Source organism: Cherax quadricarinatus, chromosome 55, assembly GCF_038502225.1.
Source record: "Cherax quadricarinatus isolate ZL_2023a chromosome 55, ASM3850222v1, whole genome shotgun sequence".
In the NCBI taxonomy this organism is placed as follows: Eukaryota; Metazoa; Arthropoda; class Malacostraca; order Decapoda; family Parastacidae; genus Cherax; species Cherax quadricarinatus.
Genome location: NC_091346.1, coordinates 25,430,370 through 25,455,124, shown reverse-complemented (window position 1 = coordinate 25,455,124; position 24,755 = coordinate 25,430,370). Strand labels below are relative to the sequence as shown.

Here is a 24,755-nt window from a genome sequence, read left to right as displayed (position 1 = left end):
AGAGAGAAGTGTAGAGGAGAGAGAGAGATTCTGGGAAATGTTGAGTGAATGCGTGGGGAGTTTTGAATCAAGTGTGAGAGTAATGGTGGTTGGGGATTTCAATGCTAAAGTGGGTAAAAATGTTATAGAGGGAGTAGTAGGTAAATTTGGGATGCCAGGGGTAAATGTAAATGGGGAGCCTTTAATTGAGCTATGTGTAGAAAGAATTTTTATGAAAAAGAGGATAAATAAATATACAAGGTATGATGTAGCACGTAATGAAAGTAGTTTGTTAGATTATGTATTGGTGGATAAAAGGTTGATGGGTAGGCTACAGGATGTACATGTTTATAGAGGGGCAACTGATATATCGGATCATTATTTAGTTGTAGCTACAGTTAGAGTAAGAGGTAGATGGGAAAAGAGGAAGGTGGCAACAAGTAAGAGGGAGGTGAAAGTGTATAAACTAAGGGAGGAGGAAGTTAGGGCGAGATATAAGCGACTATTGGCAGAAAGGTGGGCTAGTGCAAAGATGAGTAGTGGGGGGGTTGAAGAGGGTTGGAATAGTTTTAAAAATGCAGTATTAGAATGTGGGGGAGAAGTTTGTGGTTATAGGAGGGTGGGGGCAGGAGGAAAGAGGAGTGATTGGTGGAATGATGAAGTAAAGGGTGTGATAAAAGAGAAAAAGGTAGCTTACGAGAGGTTTTTACAAAGCAGAAGTGTTATAAGAAGAGCAGAGTATATGGAGAGTAAAAGAAAGGTGAAGAGAGTGGTGAGAGAGTGCAAAAGGAGAGCAGATGAAAGAGCGGGAGAGGCATTGTCAAGAAATTTTCATGAAAATAAGAAAAATTTTTGGAGTGAGTTAAACAAGTTAAGAAAGCCTAGGGAAAGTATGGATTTGTCAGTTAAAAACAGAGTAGGGGAGTTAGTAGATGGGGAGATGGAGGTATTAGGTAGATGGCGAGAATATTTTGAGGAACTTTTAAATGTTGAGGAAGAAAGGGAGGCAGTAATTTCATGCACTGGCCAGGGAGGTATACCATCTTTTAGGAGTGAAGAAGAGCAGAATGTAAGTGTGGTGGAGATACGTGAGGCATTACGTAGAATGAAAGGGGGTAAAGCGGCTGGAACTGATGGGATCATGACAGAAATGTTAAAAGCAGGTGGGGATATAGTGTTGGAGTGGTTGGTACTTTTGTTTAATAAATGTATGAAAGAGGGGAAGGTACCTAGGGATTGGCAGAGAGCATGTATAGTCCCTTTATATAAAGGGAAAGGGGACAAAAGAGATTGTAAAAATTATAGAGGAATAAGTTTACTGAGTATACCAGGAAAAGTATACGGTAGTGTTATAACTGAAAGAATTAGAGGTAAGACAGAATGTAGGATTGTGGATGAGCAGGGAGGCTTCAGAGTGGGTAGGGGATGTGTAGATCAAGTGTTTACATTGAAGCATATATGTGAACAGTATTTAGATAAAGGTAGGGAAGTTTTTATTGCATTTATGGATTTAGAAAAGGCATATGATAGAGTGGATAGAGGAGCAATGTGGCAGATGTTGCAAGTATATGGAATAGGTGGTAAGTTATTAAATGCTGTAAAGAGCTTTTATGAGGATAGTGAGGCTCAGGCTAGGGTGTGTAGAAGAGAGGGAGAATACTTCCCGGTAAAAGTAGGTCTTAGACAGGGATGTGTGATGTCACCATGGTTGTTTAATATATTTATAGATGGGGTTGTAAAAGAAGTAAATGCTAGGGTGTTCGGGAGAGGGGTGGGATTAAATTATGGGGAATCAAATTCAAAATGGGAATTGACACAGTTACTTTTTGCTGATGATACTGTGCTTATGGGAGATTCTAAAGAAAAATTGCAAAGGTTAGTGGATGAGTTTGAGAATGTGTGTAAAGGTAGAAAGTTGAAAGTGAACATAGAAAAGAGTAAGGTGATGAGGGTATCAAATGATTTAGATAAAGAAAAATTGGATATCAAATTGGGGAGGAGGAGTATGGAAGAAGTGAATGTTTTCAGATACTTGGGAGTTGACGTGTCGGCGGATGGATTTATGAAGGATGAGGTTAATCATAGAATTGATGAGGGAAAAAAGGTGAGTGGTGCATTGAGGTATATGGAGGAGGACAATGAAGAACTAACCACTGATGAGCTGCTAGATCAACTTCAACAGCAAGAGGCCAGACCTGAGGAAACTGGTTCGGAGGAGGGGAGAGAGAAATTGAAGAAGTTGCCTACTTCAAAGATTAAGGAAATGTGTGGAATGTGGCTTAAAGTGCAAACCTTTTTTGATGACAATCACCCTAACACAGCTATTGCAAGCTGTGCTGGTGACTATTACACTGACACTGTTGTGAAACACTTTAGGAAAGTCATAAAGGAACGAGAGGTACAGGCCACTATGGACAGATATGTTGTGCGACAGAAGTCCAGTGACTCTGAAGCTGGTCCTAGTGGCATTAAAAGAAGAAGGGAAGTAACCCAAGAAAAGGACTTGACACCTCAAGTCTTGAAGATTGAGACACTTATGCAGCATATGGGAATCTTTATTCAGGAAACGTTTCGCCACACAGTGGCTTCATCAGTCCAATATAAAGAGGAAGGCGTAAGGAGAGGAGGAGAATGAGGTAATCAGTCCCTCAACCTGGAGTCGATGTGTTCAGTCCATCAATCTTGTAGAATGTACAGCATAGGGCCGTAGACGTGGCTTATATACTGTAGTGAGGTGAGAGTAAGACACATGTGCAACATCTGGGTATCTTTATTGTAGACGTTTCGCCATCCAGTGGCTTTATCAATACAAATTCTAGGACATAACTTGAAGACAGTAGAACTATGTACAGAAGATGAGGTAATCAGTCCCTCAACCTGGGAGTAGGTGCGAACAGCACCATAGTCGTGGTGCTGTTCGCACCTACTCCTAGGTTGAGGGACTGATTACCTCATCTTCTATACATAGTTCTACTGTCTTCAAGTTATGTCCTAGAATTTGTATTGATAAAGCCACTGGATGGCGAAACGTCTACAATAAAGATACCCAGATGTTGCACATGTGTCTTACTCTCATCTTGTCGGTATTATATACCATTCGTACACAACTGTAGTGAGGTGACGTGAAGCAGGTGGAGGCGGGGTCATAGTGGTACCATCCACAAGTCGAAGTAGGTCTTCGTCCAAAGGTTGAACAAGTGTTGAAAAATTCTTTGTAACAAGATCCCATGATGCTGCAGTGTCTGACAGTTGTGATGAATGGTTTGAAAAACCGACAAGTTGAAGAATGGTTTTTCAAACCATTCATCACAACTGTCAGACACTGCAGCATCACGGGATCTTGTTACAAAGAATTCTTCAACACTTGTTCAACCTTTGGACGAAGACCTACTTTGACTAGTGGATGGTACCACTATGACCCCGCCTCCACCTGCTTCACGTCACCTCACTACAGTATATAAGCCACGTCTACGGCCCTATGCTGTACATTCTACAAGATTGATGGACTGAACACATCGACTCCAGGTTGAGGGACTGATTACCTCATTCTCCTCCTCTCCTTACGCCTTCCTCTTTGTATTGGACTGATGAAGCCACTGTGTGGCGAAACGTTTCCTGAATAAAGATTCCCATATGCTGCATAAGTGTCTCAATCTTCAACTTGTCGGTTTTTCAAACCATTCATCACACCTCAAGTCTTAATGGAAGGGGATTCCCCTTCTAAACACTAAGACTCTCTCCTCCTCCCATCCCATCAATCATCACCAGATCTTCAATAAAGGTAAGTGTCATGTAACTGTGCATGCCTTTTTCAGTTTGTGTGTATTAAAATTAATATTTCATGTGGTAAAAAAAAATTTTTTCATACTTTGGGGTGTCTTGCACGGATTAATTTGATTTCCATTATTTCTTATGGGGAAAATTAATTTGCATAACGATAATTTCGCATAACAATGAGCTCTCAGGAACGGATTAATATCGTTATGCGGGGGTCCACTGTATTTGAAACCTAGACACTGTTTTTAGTGACTTTTTCCCTTACAGTTAGATAGAAAAAAAAAAATAGTGCCTTATTCTATAGGGCTTAAATCTATCCTACTACAAAATTGGTAAGACTTACAATGTTCTAGTCAACATCAGATGAAAGATAACGAGTTAGGTAATCTAATTACACAGACGTTTGAGCGAAACATCAATAGACTGCATTATACAAAATGTTGAAAATACATTTGAAACTTTTTGGGGAGAAAAACTTCAATAAAAACAAAATGGTAAAACATATTGCAAACTTTTCATGCAATTCAATAGAACCATCATTCCTCAATAACATGTGAAAAAATCATGATGCTCGTATAAATATTCTTCGAATGAGAGGGAAAATAATGCCAATAACTTATTCCTGAGTTATTCCTAATTATGTTTTATGTAAAACTCTATGGTTATGGCCTGCCAAATCTAAGCGTGTTGCACCCCTCCATCCTTCTTGACAGCCTGCAGGCTACTCAGGGACAATCTCACCACACTCTTCACTTCAGTCCTCACAGAAGTTGCCATGTAGAGTATTTAGAATGAAAATCATAAAAATCTTAATTTTTCGAGTAAAAAAAAACCCACTAACTGCCAACATGTCCTCTTGCTGATAGCAAGAACAAAAAAAATTACATTTGTGGAAAAACATACTTAGAAATATGATAGAAACAAGCTGATTCCATCAACATGCTCTGAGAATTATGCACTATTTTTTGGTAAGAAAACATTGTTTTCCATAATTTTTCAATTTCAATTTTTTCATCACTACCTGGAATCTACCTGGAGGGGATTCCGGGGATCGACGCCCCCACGACCCGGTCCATGACCAGGCCTCCCGGTGGATCAGGGTCTTATCAACAAGGTTGCTACTGCTGGCCACACGCAATCCAACGTACGAACCACAGCCCGGCTGATCTAGCACCGTCTTTAGGTATCTGTCCAGCTCCCTCTTGAAGACAACCAGGGGTCTATTGGTAATGCCCCTTATTGCTGGTGGGAGGCTGTTGAAGTCTTGGGCCCCGGACACTTATTGCATTTTCTCAGTGTACCAGTGATGCCCCTACTTTTCACTGGAGGTATGTTGCATCACCTGCCAAGTCTTTTGCTTTCGCATGGAGTGATTTCTGTATGCACATTAGGGACCAGTCCCTCCAGAATCTTCCAGGTATATATTATGATCTCTCTCTCTCTCTCTTGCCTGCGCTCCAGTGAGTACAAGTTGAGTGCTCCCAGATTTGTCGCCTCCTTAAAACTACAAATATTTTAAGGCAAGTAATGGGTGTACTGTGTGTGTGTATTATATTTTTTATTGTTTTTAATGCCTAATTCTATTGCTAACCTAAAATATGTTAGTGTAAACTTGTTAATCTGGCATTTATATGTAGAAAAAAATGACGTTCTGATTTCCGGCGATGTCTGCTTTTCGGCAGTAGCCTGGAACCTAACCTGCCGTATAAGTAAGGCCCTACTGTACATTATTTAGGTATGTATATACTGGTCAGAGCCCATCGTAAGTCTGAGTTGTTGGTAAACAAGTACATTGCTAAGTGAGGAGAGGCTATATACCTTCTGTTCCTCTCGGCAATTTTGGCCAAGTTAACTTTAAATAAACCAGTCACAAACACATTTTAATTACCAAATTATGTGACACCAAGATCAATTACAAAAAACTTGGTCAAATTTTATTTATATATTCATAAGCACAGAGCCCACCATAAAATGCATAAATTTGCCTTACCTCAAAATATGATGTGGACTTGGATGAAGAGCCTCTTGGAGGACGGGCAGCAGTCTTCTCAGGCGAGGGATCCATAATTACAAACCCCCCGAAACTCATGCTGCCAATCACACTTGGCTAAAAAAAAAAAAAGTATCATATATACAATAAATACACATTTCATGACAAACTAAAAAGACAATATATTGCATATACGCTCAATATAGGAATCTCTATTGCAGAAGAGTAGGCTAATTTGTAGTAAAATAGACTTGGTAATATTACGCACATTTTTCATGGAACACTAATGTGATGCAAGTTCAATTTTCTAATACTTCTCCATTCACCTTATTACCATACATATATCATAAATGTTAATATTTTTAAACCAATAATAGTGCACAAAAAAAAAAGAAAAAACTATTTTCAGTAATACTGTACTCTTGATACCAGCCAATAAAGGAGAGGAGGATAAAAAGTAACAAGTTTGAATGACTGGCAGGATAGTAATTCAATCTAATGGACAGCAGCTATCACAAAGTTTAATAATTTAAGGCAGACTATGGATCACTCAAACTCCACAGGTTAAGAAATAAAATACAGTATGCATAAATGTCAGATAATATCTTTATTTACTACAAGTACATGTACAAGGCATACAGTCCTAGCAGACAACAATGACATACTACTATATAGAAAGTCCCTTGTTATGCTCCGCATTTCGGGCAAATTAGGTCAGTGTCCCAGGATGCGACCCACACCAGTCGACTAACACTCAGGTACCCATTTTACTGATGGGGAACATAGACAACAGGTGGAAAGAAACACGTCCAATGTTTCTACTCTGGCTGGGAATCGAAACCAGGCCCTCGCCGTGTGAAGCGAGAGCGTTAACCACCAGGCCACCAGAGCGATACACCTTAATAATATAAATGAAGACTTACCATAAAGGGCACTGGAAAAGTGAAATCCCTAAGCATTCATTAGTATTTAACACTTAAACTGTCACCAGCCCTCCCCCCAAACTGAAAGTCCCTGTCACTATTTAAAATTTTTTTTATCTTTTAAAGTGGTAGAATCTTTTTCTAAAGGTAACACTACCAAAAATGCAAAATTTAATGTACAGTGGAATCTTTGCTTATGAACTTAATCCATTCCGTGACCCTGTTTGTATGCAGAGTCAATTTTCATCATTTAACTTAACTGAAAAGCCATTAATCCATTCTGGCGGAATTCCTCTCAGAGACAGGAAAAATACACTTCAATACAACGCTAATATCAACTCTACGGCTTATTTATCTATCACAGTTGATCTAACATGACATAATAAACAATACAGTGGAACCTTGACTTACGAGTGTCCCAACGTACGAGTTTTTTGAGATACGAGCCGTCGATCGATCGATTTTTTGCTCTGAGTTACGAGCCAACATTCGAGTTATGAGCCAGCTCCTCCCCCCACTTCCTCCTCAACCCAAAACCTGGACACCTCTTGTTTATCTATGATTTCATGCTTGAATTCCATGGAAATCATCCTCTTTTTCTTCTCAGCACTGTCCTTTACACTTATTTTCTTAGGAACCATGGTTAGAAAAGTGAAATTTGGCCAAATGACTGTCAAAAATGTAAACAAAGCAGGAGAGAACTGCTCCCACAGCTAGGTAAACGGTGCACCGAGTTGGCTTCGTTCTGAAAATCTCGTTATAATAATGTATTACAGTGGACCCCCGACATTCGATGGCATCGACATTCGATAAATCCGACATTCGATGCATTTTAACGCAAAAATTTCGCCTCAACATTCGATGGAAAACCCGATATTCAATACGATTCGTACGAGACGTGTCCACGTGTGGCCCGAACTGCCCCGTGTGCGCCAGTGTTTACAAGCCAGCCAGTGTGCGCGCATCTAAGAATACATTTGGTACATTCCATATTATCCATATTATCACTGTTTTTGGTGCTTGTTTCTGCAAAATAAGTCACCATGGGCCCCAAGAAAGCTTCTAGTGCCAACCCTGTGGTAAAAAGGGTGAGAATTAGTATGGAAATTAAGAAAGATTTTGAAGGGTTTGGGGTTAACCCTGAAAAGCCTATGGCAGTTGTGGACTCCATTGTGCCTACTTCAAAAAATTAAGGAAATGTGTGCAAAGTGGGTTGAACTGCAAACCTCTATGTAGGAAAATCACCCTAACACAGCTATTGCAAGCCGTGCTGGTGACTATTACAATGACAATGTTATGGCCCATTTTGACAAATCTTAAAGGAACGGCGACAGAGGTCCAGTGACTCGCAAGCTGGTCCCGGAAAAGGACTTGCTACCTCAAGTCCTAATGGAAGGGGATTCCCCTTCTAAACAGTAACAACTTCGACACTCTCCCCTCCTTCCATCCCATCAATCACCAGATCTTCATTAAAGGTAAGTGTCAATTATTCTATTGTTATTGTTGTTAATGTAATTATTCTATTGCTTTAAACTTAATATTTCATGTGGTAAATTTTTTTTTTTCATACTTTTGGGTGTCTTGCATGGATTAATTTGATTTCCATTATTTCTTATGGGGAAAATTAATTCGACTTTTGATATTTTCGACATTCGATAGCTCTCAGGAACGGATTAGTATCGAATGTCGAGGGTCCACTGTATTATTAATTTAGGGAACTGAAGCTCTATCATTATTGTAATGATTATTATTATTATTGATAATTTAGGGAACTGAAGCCGCTCACCAGCGTCAAGGTTCCTTGATGCTGGTGAAGGGCTCTTGATCTAGGGAATTGGATGTGTGCTCTAGTTCCCTAAATTAATAATAATAAAAATAATAAAAAAAATAAAAATAACTATAACAATAGAGCTTCAGTTCCCTAAATTATCAATAATAATATTACAATTATGTACGTATTATGTACATAATACATACATAAGTTATTATGAATGCTGCCGCTATTTGGCGCAGCTGATTTCAAAACATCTGGTAAGCAATACACGTTTACATCACTGGGGGAGCAGTTCTCTCCTGCTTTGCTTACATTTTTGACAGTCATTTGGTCAAATTTTGCTTTTCTAACCATGGGTCCTGGGAAAATAAGTGCAAAGGACAGTGCTGAGAAGAAAAAGATGACGATTTCCATGAAATTAAGGCATGAAATCATAGATAAACATAAGCAAGGCACACGAGTTGTGGATTTAGCCACACAATACCAGCAAAGTACATCTACTATATGTACGATACTAAAGCAGCAGGAGTCGATAAAAGCTATAGCGCCAGCCAAGGGCGTTACAATAATGTCTAGGCTGTGGAGCCCTGTCCATGAAAAGATGGAGAAACTGCTGATGACGTAGTTGAGAGAGAAGCAGCTCGCAGGAGATACCATGACTGAGGGTATCATCTGCGAGAAGGCACGAGGCAGTGAAAAAGTAAGAAGTGAAAGAAGTGAGAAATGAAGCAAAACAAATTGTATCAGTTAAGTGACGAAACAAATTGTACGAGTTAAGTTCAGTAATGAAACAAAACAATGTTGTTGTTGGTTTACAGGGCCTCATACGCCCCACTGCGAATCTCCCACCCTCAACCCCCTCCACACTCAACCTCCGCCACCATCTATGCTCCAAGTGTGTAAGTACATACAAGTACATTTTATATAAACAGTTCATTATTTCTTTACATTCTGTAGCGCATTATGATATATTAAGTGTTTATATACGATATTTTCGATGTTTTCCTTAGAAAACTAGTGATCTACTGCAGTTTGCCTCAAAAATACTTTGTTTTCTCTTACAATAAGAGCATGGGAAGATACCATATAGTCAAAGTTGGACAGGAAATGGCGGATGCTTCTGCTGCTGCCTCTGCCACCATTTTATGGCCTATTTTATTCATTCTAGAGTATATATCATACTTCTGTGTTAATTATATTGTTTATTATGACATATTAGATGAATCGTGATAAATAAGCCTTACAGTTGATAATAGCGTCATATTCAAGTATTTTTCTAGTCTCTCCAGAGTGCAGGAACGGATTAATGGCTTTTCAGTTACTTTAAATGAGGAAAATTAATTTGATATATAAGTAAATTGAGTTATGAGCTAGCTCCTGGAACAGATTAAATTCCTAAGTCAAGGTTCCACTGTATAAATAACAAACCTGATATATACTCTAGGTCTAGAATGAATAAAATATGTTATTATGTGACATGTGGAAGCGGCCATAACCGCTCCCGCATTGTTGTGGTATTCACTGCCATCTAGTGACAGCCTTTCGAAGCCGTCTATTATTATAAAATATTATAGTACATTATTATACATATTATCTATTATTATTATAATGAGGAAGCACTTGTGGGGGGAGGGGATGGAAGGTATTTAGGCTTAATTTTGGGAACTGGAACACAGATCCAATTCCCTAGATAAAGGGCCCCACACCACTACTACTAATAATAATAACAATAATAATAATAATAACAACAGTAAGGAGAAGCTTCAAAAAGCTGCCAGTAGTTACCTGGAGGTTACCTGGAGGTTATTCCAGGGATCAACGCCCCCGCGGCCCGGTCCATGACCAGGCCTCCCGATGGATCAGGGCCTGATCAACTAGGCTGTTACTGCTGGCCGCACGCAGTCCGACGTACGAGCCACAGCCCGGCTGATCCGGCACTGACTTTAGGTATCTGTCCAGCTCTCTCTTGAAGGCAGCCAGGGGTTTATTGGCACCACCATCAGCAAAACATTGGTAACTACTACTTTTCACCTGTCTAGACTTAGGTAGTCTATAAGTATTAGGTTAAATCTGCCCGAAATGCCTTGGCATGATAGTGGCTTTCTTTGCTCCAATCATATGTCAACACACATTGTAACCTTTGCAAAGAAATATTTTATTTCTTTATTTAAGGAACCTTCCTTGAGGGGAAAGTACGTATGCATCCTGAAATTTTGTTTGTATCCAGAAGCAAAAAATCGACCAAACAACGGTTTGTATCCTGACAGTTCGCATGGCGGGGCATTCGTAAGCTGAGGTTCCACTGTACTACTTACAGAATTACATTACCTGGTGTACCTGGAGAAGGTTTCAGGGATCAATGCTGCTCAGTCTGAGATCAGGCTTCATTGTGGATCAGGGTCTGATCAACCAGGTGTTACTGCTAGGTATTAAGTTTGAGATCAGTGAGCATTTTACACAGCAATTCTGCCCAGTTTGAGGACCATTTTAGGCCAATTCCAATGCTCAAATTGGCCCAATTTCTGGCTATTTCGTTATCCATTGGTCAACTTGGCCAGTTTTACGTAACTTTCAAAAAATTCCAGTCCAAAAATAAAAAAAAATTATGCATTCTACCCACTAAAATAACCTTCCCTCTATTCAATAATCGTGTCCCCAGGCCTGCCTCTCTCATGCAACACTTGCTCTTCATTTTGAACCCAGAATCACAAACAAGACAGCTGGGTTAGGGTGATTTTCATCCACAAAGGTTTGCAGTTCAACCCACTTTGCACACATTTCCTTAATCTTTGAAGTAGGCACAATGGATTCCACAACTGGCATAGGCATCTCAAGGTTAGCCCCAAACCCTTCAAAATCTTTCTTAATTTCCATACTAATTCTCACCCTTTTTATCAAAGGGTTGGCACTAGAAGCTTTTTTGGGGCCCATGGTGACTTATTTTGCAGGTACAATCACTAAAAACGCTGTGATAATATGAAATGTTCCGATTGTATGTGTGGATGCGACCGCACTGGCTGGCTTGTAAACAATGGCACCCACGGGACAATTGAGGCGCCCTCAGGCCACACGTGGACGCGTCTCAAACGAATCGCGTTGGGCGAGTTTTTTAGCATTAGCCGAAGCAAAATTTTTGCATTAAAATGTATCACTAGCTGGATTTAACGTTAGCTGATGCCATCGTTAGCTGAGGGTCCACTGTATTTCTACGTCATGAGCTCAGCTCGCTTGAGCTGTAAGCAGTAAATTTTAGCCTTGAAGTGAGAACGTATCTGTGCAGCAAATGAGCACACTAAGAAAAAATGTACCACACATGGTGCATGACGGGAAAAGCAAAACTGACCATGTGGTTGGTTTGAAACAGCGACTTTGGCAAAAGGGAGGGGTGGGGAGGAGGAGGAGGAGGAGGAAAGGAAAAGGGGGAGGATGGGATAGGGAACGGGAGATTGGGGGGTAATTAGGTTCGGTCTGAGGAAGGAGACCGACAGGTCTAATTCCTCAGACCAAGAGCCTCTTCACCACGCCAAGGAGCCCCCCTTGAAGAGGAATAAGTCTGGAATTTCCCCTATACGTATATTAAAAAGAGGGTGAAGTCTTGCCCCTTTACATCTGAGATATCTTAGAATGTTTATTGCATCCCCACTTTTTATGGAGGGGATTTTGTGCCATCTGTTGAGCCACTTCTATTTACAGAGATTTTGGCATGCATATTTAGGACCAATCCCTTCAGAATTTTTAAGTATTAAGTTTTATTAACTCTTTCTCACTTAATACTTCAAATGTCCTTGGAATGTAACACCTAATTTTTAAAACGTGACAGTTCCTTTTCAGCACTATAGAATGGTTTGGTAGTCAAAATGATGGGCCCAAACAATTTCTTATATCACCTATGGGTATCAAACTTTGGTACTGTAATAAATTATTTACCATAGTTCTGATTAAAATTCTAAATTTATCATCACTGCATTACAAAATATACAATAATCAGAACTTATTATTATTATCACACCGGCCGATTCCCACCAAGGCAGGGTGGCCCGAAAAAGAAAAACTTTCACCATCAGTGATGGAGTGAATGATGGTGAAAGTTTTTCTTTTTCGGGCCACCCTGCCTTGGTGGGAATCGGCCGGTGTGATAATAATAATAAGTTCTGATTATTGTATATTTTGTAATGCAGTGATGATAAATTTAGAATTTTAATCTTAATTTGACAAGCAATCTTCAGTACAAACATTTATTGAAAAACCCGTATACAGTGGACCCCCGATTAACGATATTTTTTCATTCCAGAAGTATGTTCTTGTGCCAGTACTGACCGAATTTGTTCCCATAAGGAATATTGTGAAGTAGATTAGTCCATTTCAGACCCCCAAACATACACGTACAAATGCACTTATATAAATACACTTACATAATTGGTCACACTAGGAGGTGATCGTTAAGCGGGGGTCCACTGTATTACTCTCCATCCACAGCAGGGTTCTAAAGCTCCACAAGGCTCACTGTATGCAGTTTTACATTTATTTGCAAGTGTTGGAATTAATTTTCATACTCTCACATTTGGACAGGTAAATAATGTAAATTTAATGAAGGATAAGACAGACTAATTTTATTTATCTACATTATTATTGGTTATAACAATGTTGTCCCTCAGCAGAGCTCTGGCATTATTTAACGTTTTGATATTTACAAACTATATACACCATGGAATACATAGCTATTTATTGCACAAATTTTTATTTTGAGAGACATTAAGAAAAAATACCTTTATTTTGGGTAGAATACAGCAAGAGCCAACCAACAGCAGTGGCCAATCACACATCAATCAGCAGACAAACCTAGCCAATCACAACAAAGATATGCCACTTACACACCAGCTATGGTTATGTTGTGAGAGGACAAGTTAGGTTACCTCATTGATATGGTAGGCATTAAATCCACAGGTTGACACAGCTACTGACCTTTTTCTACAGGCTGTGACAAGCAGTTAATGTTAAATTTTAGTAGCAGGACAATACCAAACTTCATGCTGATATCAATACACAATTGTAGGTCAGTACTGATACCATCAAAATTTGTCAATACCAACTGATACTAGTACCTTGGTACATCCCTACTTAGGTTCAAAGACTGCACGAAGACTGTTAAAGCTGTGCACCACCAGTCAAGGTTCAAAATACAAACTCGTTTATTTAGTTGCATGCTACTAGAACCATACACACAAGTTAACCCAATAGCCAATAACGTCAAGCAGCGATTTATTAACACTGGAGGAGAGTAGATCCTAGTGTTACATAGTTAGGTATATACAACATGCAGTACATGTATTATGCACATATCCCACATTCATGAGAAGTGAAACCCATGACGGTGATGCAGCACCTAGGGAATGGAAGGCAACCAAGTTTGATCTGAGGAAGGGGCACAGTATCTCCAAGTCCTTGTATCAAGCACCTTCAGGGATTTCTATGGACATAAATTCATATTTAACTATTGGGTTCAAGTTAAATACATACATTATTTTTTGTGTCTTCATGATTACTATATGTATATAGTTTTTTAAATTATGTGTAATTTTAGTATAATCACTGGGACCACTAAATCCATAGGGGTCAAACAGCACCTGGGGGAGGGGGAGACAGTTTGATCCAAGGAAGGGAAGTAAAGGTTTAATTCCTAGCATTAAGAACCACTCACTAGCATCAAGGAACCTACTCTGGGGGTTCACTAAGTTAATTCAGGCACAGGTTGGCAAGTACAATTATCATATATAGCAAAGTGTGTAAATTACTGTAGAAGACTGCTCCTTGAAATCCAGTTTCTTGCATCAAGAGCCCCTGACTGGCATCAAGGAACCTCCCTCACGAGTCATGTTTGGTAAGGCTAAATAAAACCTTCGAGGTTCATAAAGGTGCACACTGAAGGGTGCCCACAGATACCTACATTTAAGTGTACATTATCATAAACAGTGTATTTAGTAACTCTAAGAGCTGTGTCTGGCGTCTACCAACATTTCCCTCACCAGCATCAAGGAATTATATTATGTCAAAATACAAACATAAGAGTCATCAAGGTAGTGCTGGAGATACCTACACTTAAGTCTACATTACAGTCACTAAGAGCAGTGTCTGGAGTGTACACACACGTGTACACCCGGCCACACCTCACCTCTCACACCTCAACACAACATAACACACATAAAACGCACCTTTAAGCACCTTTTAACGTGAAAATCGAGAGATGGTCATGTCTGGAGCGGCCTTACACCTCTGTTGATACTTTTTAAACCTCCTTCAGTTTGAATCTTCCCACCAATCACAGACCGAGCACAACAATCCCCCTCCACCAATCACAAGCCAGGAATGTGGCCACAGAGCCAGCCAATCAGGGGACGTATACTAAATCTCCACCAATCACATTGCAGCTGAGAATTTGTCGCCCTTCACGCCTGTGAAATAATCTCGCTTTTCATTACGTAAGGTATTCTTTCCCTTCCTCGGATCAAACCTGATGATCTGCCATTCCCCAGACACTGAATATATGTATATAAAGATATTAACAACCATTATGAAGAATATCTTTCTTTAAAGTGTGTTAATTTTAGGAATAAAACAATATTGTCAGGCCAGACCTCCAGTATCCAATTATAAATAATTATTATTATTAATATTATAAATGTTTATTGTATTGATAATTATATTAATTATTATTGTTATTATTACTACTAGTAGTTGTAGTATAAATAGTACTAATAATAGGAGCAGTAGTAGTAGAAGTAGTAATAGAAATAGTAACAGTAGTAGCAGTAGATATAGTAGTAGTAATAGTAGTGGAAGTAGTAGTAGTAATAGTGGTAGAAGTAGTAGTAATAATAGTAGCAGTAGAAGTAGTAGTAGTAATAGTAGTAGCAGTAGAAGTAGTAATAGTAGTAGCAGTAGAAGTAGTAGTAGTAATAGTAGTAGCAGTAGAAGTAGTAATAGTGGTAGAAGTAGTAGTAGTAATAGTAGTGGAAGTAGTAATAGTGGTAGAAGTAGTAGTAGTAATAGTGGTAGAAGTAGTAGTAGTAATAGTGGTAGAAGTAGTAGTAGTAATAGTGGTAGAAGTAGTAGTAGTAATAGTGGTAGAAGTAGTAATAGTGGTAGAAGTAGTAGTAGTAATAGTGGTAGAAGTAGTAGTAGTAATAGTGGTAGAAGTAGTAGTAGTAATAGTAGTAGCAGTAGAAGTAGTAGTAGTAACAGTAGTAGTAGTAATAGTAGTAGCAGTAGCAGTATTGATGGGAAGAGCTTAACCAGTATGATTGCTGAAGCGCCTGGGGGTTCCCTAGGGGAGAGGAGCAGCAGGGAGGGTTCCCAGGGTTGTGGTCACCTCAGGAACGCCCACTCATGTGTAATATTTATAAATAACCTCTGACCCATAACTGTTCCCGGCTCACATCCAAAGTACCCGGGTTTAATCCTGGGGTAGGCCCATCTTTGAAGGATTTTAAGAACTTTGTTACTCTCGCAACCCGGCTCTGTCCAGGCTCGTCTGGTGTTTGCATGGTCACCCAGGCTGTTGCTGTTGACGGCCCCTTGGCCCACATATCCATCACAGCCTGGTTGATCTGGCACCTGGTGTAGATACTTGTCCAGTTTCCACTTGATTTCTACACTTGTCCCAGCAGTGTTTCTGATACCATCAGGTAAGATGTTGAATAATCTGGGACAAGGGACGTTGATACATTGTTCTTTCTCATTTTTTGTTTTTTTTTGTTTTTTGTTTACATAAATCAGATTTAGAGGCTAAGAGTTGTTTACCTACCTCAGAGTCTGAGTTGATAAGTTTATTGAACAGAAAGTGATTCCACAATCTGGCGTGTGCTACAGCTTCCAGCTGGGTAATTGGAAGCTTAGCTGCGGCCATCAGGGTCTGCTGGATCCGGCTCAGGACCAACACAACACTAGCAACACTAACAGCACCAACACACACAGCATCAACACATATAATTAACACAATTAACTGTTTAATTCTGTATATTTAAAATGATGTGTGTTTTAGAGTATACCTGGAGTTTACCTGGAGAGGGTTTCAGGGGTCAGCGCCCCCCCGCGGCCCGGTCTGAGACCAGGCCTCATGGTGGATCAGGGTCTGATCAACCAGGCTGTTACTGCTGGCTGCACACCAGTATAAGTATTTTATTTACTCTAGCATTTTTTATTATTAGCATCCACCTCTGTAATCTGGCAGAAGTGGATGTTGCAAGCTTCACTAGTGGCATCAGTGCCTGGGATACCCTTCCAGTGCAGACGAGACCAACTGACATTTTGCCTCACTAACAATCCTGCTGGAACAACCCTCATCATGGAAAAGGTTGCTGCTGCTATGTTAGTGGGTGCAAGCTGAGACAGCGCATTTTTTAGCTGTGTGAATCAATGGGGCTATTTCTCCACACTTTTAGGGCTTGTCAGCAGGATGGTGCTGCTGATCACAAGGAAGATCATAATCTCAGTGAGTGTAGGTACTTAGCCCACCAATACCACGTAGTCCGTATAGGATCAGAGACCTTTGGTTCATGGAGAGAGCACTTAGATTTCCCCAGAGAGCTGGGTTCTAGGATCATCGAAACGATCTGAGGGCTGCCACCTTTCTCTTCCAGTGCCTCAGTGTGATGATCCAGAGAAGTAGCACCTCCTCCATCTTTTGTTCCCGTTTGTCGTCTGAGAAGCTAGAGGAGCTCCACAACTTAAAAGTTCCCACATGTACAGTATATATACATACATACATACATACATACATACATACATATATATATATATATATATATATAAATATATATATATATATATATATATATATATATATATATATATATATATATAAGGAGGGGTTTGGGATATTGGCAGTTGGGAGGGATATGTTGTGTATCTTTATACGTATATGCTTCTAAACTGTTGTATTCTGAGCACCTCTGCAAAAGCAGTGATAATGTGTGTGTGGTGAAAGTGTTGAATGATGATGAAAGTATTTTCTTTTTGGGGATTTTCTTTCTTTTTTGGGTCACCCTGCCTCGGTGGGAGACGACCGACATGTTGAAATATATATATATATATATATATATATATATATATATATATATATATATATATATATATATATATATATATATATATATATCTGTGTGTGTGGGTGTGTGTGTGTGTGTGTGTGTGTGTGTGTGTGTGTGTGTGTGTGTGTGTGTGTGTGTGTGTGTGTGTGTGGACTTCATTTAAAAATAATTGTATTACAAATATTGTGGGAAGCGCTCAGCCCGTAGGGGAAATACAGCGCCTAGTGAGGTAATCGTGTTTGATCCTAGGAAAGAGAAGAGCAGCTTCAATTTCTTGGATCAAAAGCCCTTCACCAGCATCAAGGCATCTACGTTGATGGATGAAAATATATTGTGCGATTATTGATCAAGTGACGTCAGTGTCAAGAGTTTAATAATAATAATAATAATAATAATAATAATAATAATAATAATAATAATAATAATAATAATAATAATAATAAAACAATAGTAAAAATAATAAAATAAAAAATAATGTCAGAAAACACCTCAATGCCATGTTATCAGGACTCAATAAAAGTCACTAACGTGTCTCAGATTTTAATGATGTTTAATTGAGTACAAATAGAAGACGGTGGGAGGGGGGTACAGGCCTAAATTCTCTATTCACGAGAAGTACAGGCCTAAATTCTTTATTATAAGAAGTACAAGCCTAAATTATTTATTCATGAGAATTACAACCCTAAATTATTTATTAATGAGAATTACAGGCCTAAATTATTTATTCACGAGAAGCACAGTCCTAAATTATTTATTCATGAGGACAGGCCTAAATTATTTATTTATCAGGAGTACAGGCCTAAATTATTTCTTCATTGGGAGGAGCTGAACCCGTGCGGGAAGGGGGTCATACAGCGTTCTGGGATAATGAGAGGTAATCTAGTTTGATCCAGGGAAGGTTGAGGTTGGCTCCAGTTTCTTGCATGAGGAGCCCTCCAGCACCCCTCTCAGGTGGGGTACGGACCTAGCAACAGAAGACACCGTTGCTCCGCTCTTTCTTGACGACCATAATAAACCAATTGGGCAGTAAAATCACCGGACGTTTGCGCTAAACCCGTATGGGTCACAAGAGTACCTTGTAGTCCAGTCATCAGCTCTCTCATAACTCTTCTATATACTGTGACCCTTCTTTTTTAAAGGCGATTGAAAGGTCACATCGAAAATTGAACAGCTCGTGGAAAGGCATTCACAATACATATTATTCAATTCTGGATGGTACTTCTCATTCACATTAACAAAAAAAGATCACTATAAAAAGGAGCTTTGTAAAATAATCTACTAAAAAGTACATAACCTCAAAACTGAACAGACACACTATGAAGGCCTTTTCCCGGGGTATTTAATTTTGGAACAACTTTTCCATGGCCATAGCCAAAAACACAGCACTATATGGAATAACTGTATAAGAGGGTTCACTGTATTAATATGTGAAGACATAGCAGAAGTCGCTTATATTTACACCAGCTGAACAATTGTCAGATTTTTTGTTTTGATTTATTCTTGCAGTCTGTAGGTCAGTATTTTGTTAGGTCAGGTGAGGGATGGGCGGAGGAAGAACTAGGATAGTACAGTGAGAAAGGTTGTGGGTAGAGAGGGAGAGAGAGGTGAGAAAGGTTGTGGGTAGACAGAGAGAGATGAGAAAGGTTGTGGGAAGACAGGGAGTGAGAGGCGAGAAAGTTTGTGGGTAGAGAGAGCTGAGAAAGGTTGGGGGTAGACAGAGGTGAGAAAGGTTGTGGGTAGATAGGGAGAGGTGAGAAAGGTTGTGGGTAGACAAGGAGAAAGAGGTGAGAAAGGTTGTGGGTAGACAGGGAGAGGGAGGTGAGAAAGGTTGTGGGTAGACAGGGAGAGGTGAGAAAGGTTGTGGGTAGACAAGGAGAAAGAGGTGAGAAAGGTTGTGGGTAGACAGGGAGGGAGAGGTGAGAAAGGTTGTGGGTAGACAGAGAGAGAGAGGTGAGAAAGGTTGTGGGTAGACAGGGAGAGAGAGGTGAGAAAGGTTGTGGGTAGACAGGGAGGGAGAGGTGAGAAAGGTTGTGGGTAGACAGGGAGGGAGAGGTGAGAAAGGTTGTGGGTAGACAGAGAGAGGTGAGAAAGGTTGTGGGTAGACAGGGAGAGAGAGGTGAGAAAGGTTGTGGGTAGACAAGTAGAGAGAGGTGAGAAAGGTTGTGGGTAGACAAGTAGAGAGAGGTGAGCAAGGTTGTGGGAAGGCAGAGAGGGTTCGGGAAGGTTTGGTGACTTGACCACCTTTGAATGGGTTTTAAGAAAATGGATTTTGTCACATAGTGGCCAGTGTTCAAGGCTGTTATTTCTCTCTTTTCTATACTCATGAAGCATACGTTGATGTACTGTCTGCTGCCTGATGTTGATGTATTGTCTGCTGCCTGATATTGATGTACTGTCTGCTGCCTGATGTTGATGTATTGTCTGCTGCCTGATATTGATGTACTGTCTGCTGCCTGATGTTGATGTACTGTCTGCTGCCTAATGTGGATGTACTGTTTGCTGCTTGATATTGATGTACTGTCTGCTGCCTCATGGTATTGTCCTGTCTGCTGCCTCACGGTGTTGAGGTACTATCAGCTGTCTCATTCTCTCACTTGGTTACGCCTGTGCTGGAAAACACCGAGTTTGTTCCTGCAACGTAATGCTCCCATAGAATAGTGTTGCTGCACGTTGTGTGTCTCCGACGTGACAATCACATGGAATATGGTAGCTGCTCACTGCAGGGTGTTTCCACAATGTATCACACAGAAAAGCGTGGCTGTACATTCCCGGGGTTCATAATGAAACATAAAATAGATGGAAGTCACTGTCCCACTCTTTCACAAATTTTCTTGGCTCTAAAGCAAGGTATCATAATAATAGAACGAGAGACAACTAAATAATATATATGACTTCAGGAGAGAAAGTGAGAGATTTCAGCACATGAACAATGGTCAGCAGTTACAGCAGGGGCCCTGGAACCTTAGATCTGGAATACTGGTAGTGACCTCTTCTCAGTCTTTGCTGACATAAACCAACTGTACCCATGGTAGTGAGGAAGATGGTGTACTGGCAAGGTAACCTTTGTTACAACTTTCCGTTCAAGAACGCTGTAATAAAGACGCAACCTGGACTGTAATAAAGACTGCAACTTGGACTGTAATAAAGACTGCAAACTGGACTGTAATAGAGACTGCAATCTGGACTGTAATAAAGAGCTGCAGCCTGGACTGTATTAAGTCCGGGTTGAAGGTTTCCGTACCACCATATTGTTTTCCTCACTGCTTGAGATTTGCGCCGTCGTTTATTCCCATGTGCCCATGTATTGTATAATCAAATTTAGAGCTAAACCCTTAAGGGTCATACAACGCTACCTACCATCTTATACAGGTACATGATGTGCCCATGATAATGGAAGCTTACTCAACTGTTTTCCTTTAAGATTTTTTTTTTCACAAGGTACTACAACGAGCTTCGCACTTCTGGAAAATGATCATGATCACAGCTGAGGGCAGCGATACACTCGACTAGTGAAAGTTATATGGAATGCATGGAGACATTGCGTCTACGTTTGTTACCTATATCTTATAATGCTGTTTATGTGTCTGAGATTTGTAGTTCCCTTGCAGCGTCGCTGTCTGCTCGGTCAAGCACACGATCACAGCTTCAAGAGTTATCACAACACAGTTATAAACTTCTAGTTACGTCTAGTATCTCGATACCGTCGTTGTCGCAAAATACACTATGGATAAGGCGCGTTTATACAAGAATATATCATGTTTAATATTTACACCGAGAAAAATATTTGATCCACAAAATTTGACTTATTTAATATCGTTTCAGTGATTCATAGAGGAATGGCTGTGGAGGAGAGAGCAATATTGTTGTTCTGTTGCTCAGGGGAAGTCATACCAACCAATGTTTTACGATAATCCGGACTGAATAAGAAGTACAAAACAAAATTGAAGACATGGCCGGAAACCTCTAAAACATCGGCCACAGCTCTGAAGTACGGGATAAAGTACATATCGTTAAACATCAACACTTTATAGATGGCACTGGGGAAGGCAGAAACATAGAAGAGGATTGTGATCGCCACCAGCAGGAAAAACAGCCGCCGTTCCCTCTCCTGGCGCGCCTCGTTTATGATATCACCATCTCGGTCTTTCTTGATTTGCTTCAGCGTCACCACGATGGCCACGTTGAAAGCAGTTATGAGGACAGCGGGCAAGAACCTCGAGTAGATTTCTCTGAAGAACTCGTAGCCCATGTACCAGGGCTGGTTCCTGTAGTGGCTCTCACTGACGCAGCACCCAAGCTCATCACATCTGTACACCTGTCCGAGAGGGGTAAGGCTGTACACAAACACTGTGAGGAGAAGGGATATACCACACCGAACTCTCACCACCTCCATCCTCTGCTTGGCGGAGAACTTCTGCGGGCTGCAGACGGCGAGGCAGCGGTCGTAGGAGAGCCACACTACGATATATTCACTCATGGTGAGGAAGAGGTTGACGAGGGGAATTCCCACGTTGGCGTAGTAGAGAGCGCTAGCCCGCGGCACCTCCTGCATCTCTGAGATGCGGGAGAAGTCGTTCATGCAGAAGGGAACGTTGAACACCAGGTAGAGCAGGTCACTCACCGCCAGATGGTTCAGGTACCTATGGAACATATACACACACGTTATATACACAGCTCAAAAAAAAATTACCTGCTGGCCACACTATGGCTCGCCTCATATATAATTCTTTAAAATAACTCAACCTAACACTAGCCGGCATTATAACTAAAAAAAAAAAAAATGCCTCTTACCAACATCAGTAACCCACCAACTCTGGCTTAAATAACCTGACCCACCACGACGCAAAGAGAGAACCCACTAACTTTTCTTATAACGAACTTACCTTAACTCAGGGTTTAAATGTTACTTAAACCATTTTTTTTGTGCTTCAGTGTTTCAATACAAAATAAGAGGATGTGCTCTTTGTCCTCCACACGAGGGTCCTCACTGCGAATGTTCCAACATTATTTTTATTTTATTTTCACGTTGAAGTACGGAATCCGTGAAGATTATACAGTGGCTGAGGAATGGGAGACAACAACAACAACAACAACAATAATAATAATATTTTTATTTCTACAAGTACATGTACCAGATATACAGACCATAGCTGATATCAATAACATACTACTATATAGAAAGCCGCTTGTTATGCTAAGCATTTCTGGCAAATTAAGTAAATTTTGTCCCAGGATGCAAACCACACCAGTCCACTAATACCCAGGTACCCATTTACTGCTAGGTGAGCAGGGGCAGCAGGTGTCTTATGGAAACACGTCCTAATGTTTTCCAGTCGTACTGGGGGATCGACTCCCACACCTCAGTGTGTGAGCTGAGTTCGCTAGCAATTGTGTTATTGTTCGATCCAAGGAAAGGCAGGATAAGCTCAGTGTTGCGACCCCTGAACGGGTCACAATGTATATAATGCATATTACCTTTTCATATAATTTTATATTGCTTATATTTGCGATAATAGCTAAATCGTAAATATATTGCTTTATATTATTATTTGACTTAGTTACTTTTGTTAGGTATGATGTAACATTTATATATATTATTCAGTGCTCATAGTTCAAGTCTTGATTGTCTAACTACTGTAATTATCACTTGTTGCTAGTTTCCCTGCCGGCTTCTCGGTGTTGCTGGGCAGCAACAGCCCACGGAGCTATCACATGATAGAGGAGGGGGGTGTTCACACCTCGCCTGGAGTAGTCAGTCTGGGCTAGACTCTCTTGTTGGTTGGACGTATTCCTGACAAGATGTGCCTAACTCTCCCTTATTGGCCCTTGTTGGAAGATCGTCTCTGTCGCTTTCTTGTTGTTGGTTCTGTAGAACTCTGTTCACAGAACATTGTCTAGGCTTAGTGATTTTCGACGTTGTACTGAGGTTGTGTGTCACATAGACACTCTGAGCAACTCAGGTCCTGAGCTGTAGCTTCTGACCTAACTTGTACTGGTATCTGTGTACTGTCACAGTTGGGGATTTTCTTATGCTGAACTTAGATTCAGTAGTATGGGAGTTTTGTGACTTTTGTGGAGGATCTGCTGATGGTCCAAGTCCTAACCGATATAAGCTGGGAAGATATACTAAGCAACACAGACCCCAACGTATGCCTAGAACAGATTAACTGGGTGGCACTCGATGTATGCACAAGGCTTATTCCTCTAAGAAAAAGGAGGAGTAGATGTAAAATAGAAAGAGACAGGCACTCCCTTTACAGGCGACGGAAAAGAATAACAGAGCGGCTAAAAGAGGTCAATATATCTGAAATGCATAGGGAGACACTGGTCAGAGAAATAGCAAGCATCGAACTCAAGCTAAAGGAATCTTATAGGAGTCAGGAATTGCAGGAAGAACTAAAAGCCATAAATGAAATCGAAAGAAACCCAAAGTATTTCTTCTCCTATGCCAAATCAAAGTCGAGAACAACATCCAGTATTGGGCCCCTACTTAAAAAAGATGGGTCCTACACAGATGACAGCAAGGAAATGAGTGAGCTACTCAAGTCCCAATATGACTCAGTTTTTAGCAAGCCGCTAACCAGACTGAGAGTCAAAGATCAAAATGAATTTTTTATGAGAGAGCCACAAAATTTGGTTAACACAAGCCTATCCGATGTTATCCTGACGCCAAATGACTTTGAACAGGCGATAAATGACATGCCCATGCACTCTGCCCCAGGGCCAGACTCATGGAACTCCGTGTTCATCAAGAACTGCAAGAAGCCCCTATCACGAGCCTTTTCCATCCTATGGAGAGGGAGCATGGACACGGGGGTCGTCCCACAGTTACTAAAAACAACAGACATTGCCCCACTCCACAAAGGGGGCAGTAAAGCAACAGCAAAGAACTACAGACCGATAGCACTAACATCCCATATCATAAAAATCTTTGAAAGGGTCCTAAGAAGCAAGATCACCACCCATCTAGAAACCCATCAGTTACACAACCCAGGGCAACATGGGTTTAGAACAGGTCGCTCCTGTCTGTCTCAACTATTGGATCACTACGACAAGGTCCTAAATGCACTAGAAGATAAAAAGAATGCAGATGTAATATATACAGACTTTGCAAAAGCCTTCGACAAGTGTGACCATGGCGTAATCGTGCACAAAATGCGTGCTAAAGGAATAACAGGAAAAGTCGGTCGATGGATCTATAATTTCCTCACTAACAGAACACAGAG

The 24,755-nt window shown here is 40.5% G+C and overlaps 2 protein-coding genes across 3 annotated transcripts in view; both read right to left on the bottom strand.

Annotated features, from left to right (window-relative positions):
• LOC128698902 (uncharacterized) overlaps nt 1-14,789 on the bottom strand; it is a 41,866-nt gene extending 27,077 nt beyond the window's left edge. The window contains exons 1-2 of one of the 2 annotated variants that reach the window (XM_070096952.1): nt 14,653-14,789; nt 5,747-5,863 (exon numbers count right to left, since the gene is read on the bottom strand). In XM_070096952.1, coding sequence (XP_069953053.1) covers nt 5,747-5,845 — 99 coding nt within the window. In that variant the 5' untranslated portion in view covers nt 5,846-5,863; nt 14,653-14,789. The remainder of the gene's footprint in view (nt 1-5,746; nt 5,864-14,652) is intronic. The other variant, XM_070096953.1, reaches the window with a different exon arrangement.
• Nucleotides 14,790-18,056: 3,267 nt separating this feature from the next.
• The window catches only part of LOC128698966 (probable G-protein coupled receptor B0563.6), a 150,884-nt gene continuing 144,185 nt past the window's right edge, over nt 18,057-24,755 (bottom strand). The window contains exon 3 of the mRNA XM_053791429.2: nt 18,057-22,169. Within this exon, the coding sequence (XP_053647404.2) occupies nt 21,356-22,169 (814 nt within the window). The 3' untranslated portion in view covers nt 18,057-21,355. The remainder of the gene's footprint in view (nt 22,170-24,755) is intronic.